Below are 7,844 nucleotides of genomic sequence, written 5' to 3' on the forward strand. Positions count from 1 at the left end.
AGGTGGGCAGACAGACAGGTGGACAGACAGACAGGTGAGCAGACAGACAGACAGGTGGACAGACAGACAGGTGGGCAGACAGACAGACAGACAGGTGGCCAGACAGACAGGTGAGCAGACAGACAGACAGGTGGACAGACAGACAGGTGGGTAGACAGACACACAGGTGGGCAGACAGACAGGTGGACAGACAGACAGGTGGGCAGACAGACAGGTGGGCAGACAGACAGGTGGGCAGACAGACAGGTGGACAGACCTTGTCACACATCTGACAGGCGAACGGTCTCTCGTTGCTGTGAACTCTCTCGTGTTTCTTCAGGTCCGGCGCTCGGATGAACGATTTCCCACAAACGTCACATCGATACGGCTTGAACCCCGTGTGGATCTTCAGGTGCTCTGGAACAAAACCAGTTTAGTCCGGTCTCAAAACCAGTTTAGTCCGGTCTCAAAACCAGTTTAGTCCGGTCTCAAAACCAGTTTAGTCCACCAGAACCAGTAAAATAACCAGTTTAATCCTCCTACACTGTCCAGACTGTGTGTGTGTGTGTGTGTGTGTGTGTGTGTGTCTACAGTGTGTGTGTGTGTGTGTGTGTGTGTCTACAGTGTGTGTGTGTGTGTGTGTCTACAGTGTGTGTGTGTGTGTGTGTGTGTCTACAGTGTGTGTGTGTGTGTGTGTGTGTGTCTACAGTGTGTGTGTGTGTGTGTCTACAGTGTGTGTGTGTGTGTGTGTGTCTACAGTGTGTGTGTGTGTGTGTGTCTACAGTGTGTGTGTGTGTGTGTGTGTGTGTGTGTGTCTACAGTGTGTGTGTGTGTGTGTGTGTGTGTGTGTGTGTGTGTGTGTGTGTGTGTGTCTACAGTGTGTGTGTGTATGTGTGTGTGTGTGTGTGTCTACAGTGTGTGTGTGTGTGTGTGTGTGTGTGTGTGTGTGTGTGTGTGTGTCTACAGTGTGTGTGTGTGTGTGTGTGTGTGTGTGTGTGTGTGTGTACCTTTCAGGTGAGCGTGGGTAGTGAAGGCTTTACTGCAGATCTCACAGACAAACGGACGCTCTGCTGAGTGAAGCTTCTCATGTTTCCTAGAGAGGAGACAAGGAGAGGAGGAGAGGAGACAAGGAGAGGAGGAGACAAGGAGAGGAGGAGAGGAGGAGAGGAGGAGAGGAGGAGAGGAGACAAGGAGAGGAGATGAGGAGACAAGGAGAGGAGGAGAGGAGACAAGGAGAGGAGATGAGGAGACAAGGAGAGGAGGAGAGGAGACAAGGAGAGGAGATGAGGAGACAAGGAGAGGAGGAGAGGAGACAAGGAGAGGAGGAGACAAGGAGAGGAGGAGAGGAGGAGAGGAGGAGAGGAGACAAGGAGAGGAGATGAGGAGACAAGGAGAGGAGGAGAGGAGACAAGGAGAGGAGATGAGGAGACAAGGAGAGGAGGAGAGGAGACAAGGAGAGGAGATGAGGAGACAAGGAGAGGAGGAGAGGAGACAAGGAGAGGAGGAGACGAGGAGAGGAGGAGAGGAGGAGAGGAGATGAGGAGACAAGGAGAGGAGGAGAGGAGACAAGGAGAGGAGATGAGGAGACAAGGAGAGGAGACAAGGAGATGAGATGAGGAGACAAGGAGAGGAGACGAGGAGACGAGGAGAGGAGGAGAGGAGGAGAGGAGACAAGGAGAGGAGATGAGGAGACAAGGAGAGGAGACGAGGAGACAAGGAGATGAGAGGAGAGTACTGTGTGTAAAAATGTAAAATATGACCAAAACATTGGTCATGAATGAATCAACTAATTTTAATGAACAGGTGAAGTGACTAGATAATGACCTGGTTAATGAACAGGTGCAGTGACTAGATAATGAGCTGGTTAATGACTAGATAATGACCTGGTTAATGACCTGGTTAATGACTAGATAATGACCTGGTTAATGAACAGGTGCAGTGACTAGATAATGACCTGGTTAATGAACAGGTGCAGTGACTAGATAATGAGCTGGTTAATGACTAGATAATGACCTGGTTAATGACCTGGTTAATGACTAGATAATGACCTGGTTAATGAACAGGTGCAGTGACTAGATAATGAGCTGGTTAATGAACAGGTGCAGTGACTAGATAATGACCTGGTTAATGAACAGGTGCAGTGACTAGATAATGAGCTGGTTAATGAACAGGTGCAGTGACTAGATAATGACCTGGTTAATGAACAGGTGCAGTGACTAGATAATGACCTGGTTAATGAACAGGTGCAGTGACTAGATAATGACCTGGTTAATGAACAGGTGCAGTGACTAGATAATGACCTGGTTAATGACTAGATAATGACCTGGTTAATGAACAGGTGCAGTGACTAGATAATGACCTGGTTAATGAACAGGTGCAGTGACTAGATAATGACCTGGTTAATGAACAGGTGCAGTGACTAAATAATGACCTGGTTAATGACTAGATAATGACCTGGTTAATGAACAGGTGCAGTGACTAGATAATGAGCTGGTTAATGAACAGGTGCAGTGACTAGATAATGACCTGGTTAATGAACAGGTGCAGTGACTAGATAATGACCTGGTTAATGAACAGGTGCAGTGACTAGATAATGACCTGGTTAATGAACAGGTGCAGTGACTAGATAATGACCTGGTTAATGACTAGATAATGACCTGGTTAATGAACAGGTGCAGTGACTAGATAATGACCTGGTTAATGAACAGGTGCAGTGACTAGATAATCTCCTAGTCACAGCAGAGTTTACCTGAGCCGGTTCTCGTCCAGGAAGCTCTTCCCACAGACCTGGCAGGCCAGAGTCTCTCTGTGTCCGTACAGCAGATACTCAAACTTCATGTCTGTGGTGGCGGTGGACCAGCCGGGCGGCTGCTCGTCCTTCACCTCCCCCATGCTGTCTGTGAACGACAGGGTCTGGGTGGCGTGATGCCCCGCCCCCAGCTCTTTAGGCTCCGCCTCCATCTCTGACACCACGTCCTGATCGTAGCAGGTCACCTGGAGAGAGATCGTTAATACTTTCAGATATTGATGATCATGTTTCCACATGGAATTATTGATCCTCCCTTTGATGTCTGACCTGAGAGAGAGGTGTGTGTGTGTGTGTGTGTGTGTGTGTGAGTGTGTGTGAGAGTGAGTGTGTGTGTGTGTGTGTGTGAGAGTGAGTGTGTGTGTGTGTGTGAGAGTGAGTGTGTGTGTGTGTGTGTGTGTGTGTGTGTGTGTGTGTGTGTGTGTGTGTGTGTGTGTGAGAGTGTGTGTGTGTGTGTGTGTGTGTGTGACCTTGTGTACGTCCTCATTGGTCAGTTCCTTCAGGATGGCTTCCTGCACACGCAGCGCCGCGCTGGGAGACTTATCTAGCTCCTGATTGGCCGACGCCTCAACAAGGTCATCTGTGGTGGGCGGGTCATCGTGCTCACCAAGCACCTGCACCTGGACACACACACACACACACACACACAAACACAGTAAGGGCGGGGCTTGATGCAGCTGAGGCTGTCCTCCAGATGGGGGCGGAGCCATGAGTCTGTATCTGCTGGACTTCCTCTTCCTGTCTGGTGGGAGGAGTCAGCAGCTTGGCCCTGACTCCGCCCCCCGCCTGGAAGACAACGCTGAGGGATTCAACTGCAAACAGTTTAGGTGTGTGTGTGTGTGTGTGTGTGTGTGTGAGAGTGTGTGTGTGTGTGTGTGTGTGTGTGTGTGAGAGTGTGTGTGTGTGTGTGTGTGTGAGAGAGTGAGTGAGTGAGTGAGTGAGTGAGTGTGAGAGTGTGTGTGTGAGTGTGTGTGTGAGTGTGTGTGTGTGAGTGTGAGTGTGAGTGCGTGTGTGTGTGTGTGTGAGTGACCTCGCTGTCAGCAGCCAGCTGGGCGTCTGGAGGAAGAGCCATCTTAACGATGTCATATGGAAACTTCTCCTTCTCCTCCGACGACACGTCCCGCTTCTGAGGAAACACACACACACACTGCTGGAGTACACACTTAAAGAAGCAAGTGGAAACTGAAAAACTGGGATTTTGTGTGTGTGTATTTTCACCAACATCAACAACACTGGACTAAAGCTTCAGGGAAAACTCTCTCTCTCTCTCTCTCTCTGAGACTGACTGGGATGTTTTGTATTGTGAAGATCTGTGATGTCACTGGTCCATGATTTAGTGAATGTGCTTTACTGCACCTTCAGTATTTGTGTCCTTGTATGTTTTCTTCTATGTGGACAGAAATAAATTGTTAAAATGTGTGTGTGTGTGTGTGTGTGTTAGGGCTGCGCGATATTGGAAAAAACTGACACTGCAATATTTTTTTTCTGTGATATATATTGCGATATGAAAAAATACAGGAATTTTCACCAAATGACTTGAACAGCTGTACTGCCCCTGTAAGAATGCGGCCTTGTGGGTAACCTGCAGGAGGCGAAGCAGGAAGTGAGAGAGCAGGAGGAGGTGTAGCAGGAAGTGAGAGAGCAGGAGGAGGTGAAGCAGGAAGTGAGAGAGCAGGAGGAGGTGAAGCAGGAAGTGAGAGAGCAGGAGGTGAAGCAGGAAGTGAGAGAGCTGCAGGAGGTGTAGCAGGAAGTGAGAGAGCAGGAGGAGGTGTAGCAGGAAGTGAGAGAGCAGGAGGAGGTGAAGCAGGAAGTGAGAGAGCAGGAGGAGGTGAAGCAGGAAGTGAGAGAGCAGGAGGCTCAGTAGAGGCTGAGTCCAGCTCCACTGCAGAGCTGTCCGGACTGAGGAGGATAAATTATCGGCCGATAATGGGAAATTTATATTATTATGTATTATTCCGATTAGGGCTGTGCAAAAAAAACGATACAGCTGAGTATTGCAATATTTTTTTCCATGATACCGTATTGATTTTCCAGCCCCTCGTATCGATACATTAAAAAAAAATATTCATGTTTTAAGCGAATTTAAAATGTCCTTAAATTTCCCTCAAATCCCTTTGAATTAAATAGTTTTGACTCAATTTGTACGCTGAGTCATCAATATAATGTGATTTACATATTAGAACACCAGGTGGAACACAGCAAGGTGGATTTTCAGCTCTATTTTTAAATTTTCAGTAAATTATGTAGAGTATCATGAGGTCCCTGCCAACACCCAGCCTCAATTCTGATGATGAAATTACAGCCGATAAATAGAGCCGATAATATGAAGCCAATACTGCTTTCATTGACTTAACCAGCACAGCACGCTGTAGTCAGACTGACCCTGGGTCAGCCACACAGCAGACTGACCCTGGGTCAGCCACACAGCAGACTGATCCTGGGTCAGCCACACAGCAGACTGACCCTGGGTCAGCCACACAGCAGACTGACCCTGGGTCAGCCACACAGCAGACTGACCCTGGGTCAGCCACAGAGCAGACTGACCCTGGGTCAGCCACACAGCAGACTGACCCTGGGTCAGCCACACAGCAGACTGACCCTGGGTCAGCCACACAGCAGACTGACCCTGGGTCAGCCACACAGCAGACCACAGAAACATGTGGACGTTTTTCAGTTTCAGAGGAAGAAAACACGCCTGCAGTTTGCAAAATGTTCCACAAGGTTCAGAGACGAGGGAAACGTCCACGAGTTTTAACACAACAGATCTTATGTCACCTGAAAGGTCTTCATCACAACGAAGATGAGCTGAAGGAGGATGAAGCAGCTGAAGGAGGATGAAGCAGCTGAAGGAGGATGAAGCAGCTGAAGGAGGATGAAGCAGCCGGTCTGTGGAGTGTCGACTCAACAGGTTTGAAAACGGCCCAAAGGATGAAGCAGCTAATTAAACCACAGCATGTCTGCCACTTGATGACCGGCTTCTCTGTGGATGAAGAGCAGCTGATCTCTCCAGCTGACGGAGCGTCTGGAGCCTCGCCGATCTCTCCGAGCCGCTGATCCCTCCCTGCCCTGTAGGATGTGGTCCGACTCTCGGTCTGATCCACACCGACGTAAGCCACATACGTTTTACCACAGACACATGGACTTCTGACATCAGTCCAGTCAGTAAGCTGAGTTTGACTCAGTGTCTGATGAAGACCTGAACATGAACAGGACCTGACTGCAGACCAGACCTGTGGAGCCTCTGGAGGTCTGGGCAGAGGACAGAGCAGAGGAGGCAGGCTGGACCACATGGAGGAGTGAGGGGAAGCTTGGGCTGTCTGGCACACACTTTACAGCTTTTATTATTCTACTGAGTGAAGCACTTTAATACTAATACTAATAACCTGAATTTAATACACTGACATGTCTGACTTGACAGATTATGTCAAAGCATTTAATTTGAATTCTCTATAAAGCCAAAGTATGCTGGTAAAGTTTTTTGATGTATTTTACTAGAAAAAATAAATCAGTCAGAAGTGTTCTTTGTTTTTGTTGTGTTAACATTAGTGATGTCAGAGCTATGGGTTAGGGTTAGGGTTACAATATTAAATCTTCCCTCTCAGCCTTTCTTACCCTCGTGCATAAACTACAGGTTATGAACTTCTTTTTAAAATACAAAAATGTGAAATTATCGGTTATCTTATCGGTATCGGCCATGAGAAGCAGGCAATTCTCGGTTATCGGTATCGGCTGAAAAAAATCCATATTGTGCATCTCTAGTCCGGACTGTCAGTAAAAAGCTTGTTAGCGGCGAGGAGCCGGGCTGAGCTAAAACAGGCTAACACGACACCAGAGGATCACGACTACGGCTCAGAGCTGTGAAATCTGGAAAGATAACAAACCCTTACATCAGAGTCAATCATGTTCTATCAGACAGATTCTCTTCAGGGAAAATAAGAACTGTGTGAGTTTTCCTTTTGTATCAAGCAGCAGAAAAGTTGTAGCCTGATGAGTTTGAGTTCATTTGCCTCATGGTGACTTTAACCAAACCACTTCTCAACACATTTCACTCACAGACAAATTTCCAATGTGGGAATAAAATCATGGGAGTTCTGCTGAGTCGTGGCTCCTTCATCTCCACGGTTTGGTGTCTGAAAACTCAGTCCCAGCTGTCTTCAGTCAGTCTTCTCGTCTTGACGTTCAGATCAAATCAAACATGTTTAATATTATCTGAAGTCTTCAGTCTCGGCTCATGCAGATCGTGAAGTTCAGTGACGTGAACGTTGTCAACAACCGATAGCTGCTCTCTCTCCGAAGGGAAAAAAGTGGACAGAAATTGCTTTAGCCCTGGAAATCCCCGGTGAGTATGCTGTATGCTAGAGCTAGCTAGCTAACCGCTGTCCTGAACGGGGCTGCTGCTAGCTAACGTTAGCTACTGTAATGTTTGCTGTTAGCCTACGAGCTAACTGGACGTTTCAGCTGAAGATCACGAGCTTCAGTCAGATAAATCTGACTGCAGTGCTCCCTCTCCCTTTCTCATACATACACGTGTGTGTGTGTGTGTGTGTGTGTGTGTGAGAGTGTGTGTGTGTGTGTGTGTGTGTGTGTGAGAGTGTGTGTGTGTGTGTGTGTGTGTGTGTGTGCGTCCGCTCCTGCATCTGCTTAGACTGTGGACAAGTACTGGCAGGTAATTGGTGTCTTTTTAAAGGAGTCCTCTAATCCTCCTCTCCTCTTCTCTCCTCTCCTTTCCTCTCCTCTCCTCTCCTCTCCTCTCCTCTCTGCGGTCAGTCGATCATCCCCACACCGGTTCAAGTGACTTCAGAGCAGAGGACTGGTGCCCAGAGCTTTCACCCCGGATCTCTTCATTATCTTTGGCCTGCTGTCAAGCTCATGCTCTCGCTCCTTCAGCCCACATGGAGCCCCTCACACCTCTCATACACTAATTGCCAGCCCTATCATCTCATCTTCAGGAGAGAGGCGGAGAGAAACGATGGAGAGGAAGAGGACAAGAAGAGGGATCGAGAGAGGATAGGGGCACTTGACGAAAGAGAGAAAATGAGGAGAAAGTGAGAGGAGTGAG

At 48.2% G+C, this 7,844-nt stretch overlaps 1 protein-coding gene across 1 annotated transcript in view; it reads right to left on the reverse strand.

The window, feature by feature from the left end:
* The window catches only part of LOC139640199 (zinc finger and BTB domain-containing protein 14-like), a 9,328-nt gene extending 3,253 nt beyond the window's left edge, over positions 1-6,075 (reverse strand). Inside the window, exons 1-10 of the mRNA XM_071514372.1 lie at positions 6,016-6,075; positions 5,736-5,877; positions 5,561-5,628; positions 5,168-5,411; positions 4,336-4,367; positions 3,816-3,911; positions 3,256-3,405; positions 2,729-2,973; positions 987-1,072; positions 257-396 (exon numbers count right to left, since the gene is read on the reverse strand). Coding sequence (XP_071370473.1) covers positions 257-396; positions 987-1,072; positions 2,729-2,973; positions 3,256-3,405; positions 3,816-3,911; positions 4,336-4,367; positions 5,168-5,411; positions 5,561-5,628; positions 5,736-5,877; positions 6,016-6,075 — 1,263 coding nt within the window. The remainder of the gene's footprint in view (positions 1-256; positions 397-986; positions 1,073-2,728; positions 2,974-3,255; positions 3,406-3,815; positions 3,912-4,335; positions 4,368-5,167; positions 5,412-5,560; positions 5,629-5,735; positions 5,878-6,015) is intronic.
* Between the last annotated feature and the right edge of the window lie 1,769 nt (positions 6,076-7,844).

Source organism: Centroberyx affinis, unplaced genomic scaffold, assembly GCF_046629955.1.
Source record: "Centroberyx affinis isolate AG114_WGS23_722 - 3 ecotype Tasmania unplaced genomic scaffold, CSIRO-AGI_Caff_v1 ptg008597l_1, whole genome shotgun sequence".
NCBI classification, from domain to species: Eukaryota; Metazoa; Chordata; class Actinopteri; order Beryciformes; family Berycidae; genus Centroberyx; species Centroberyx affinis.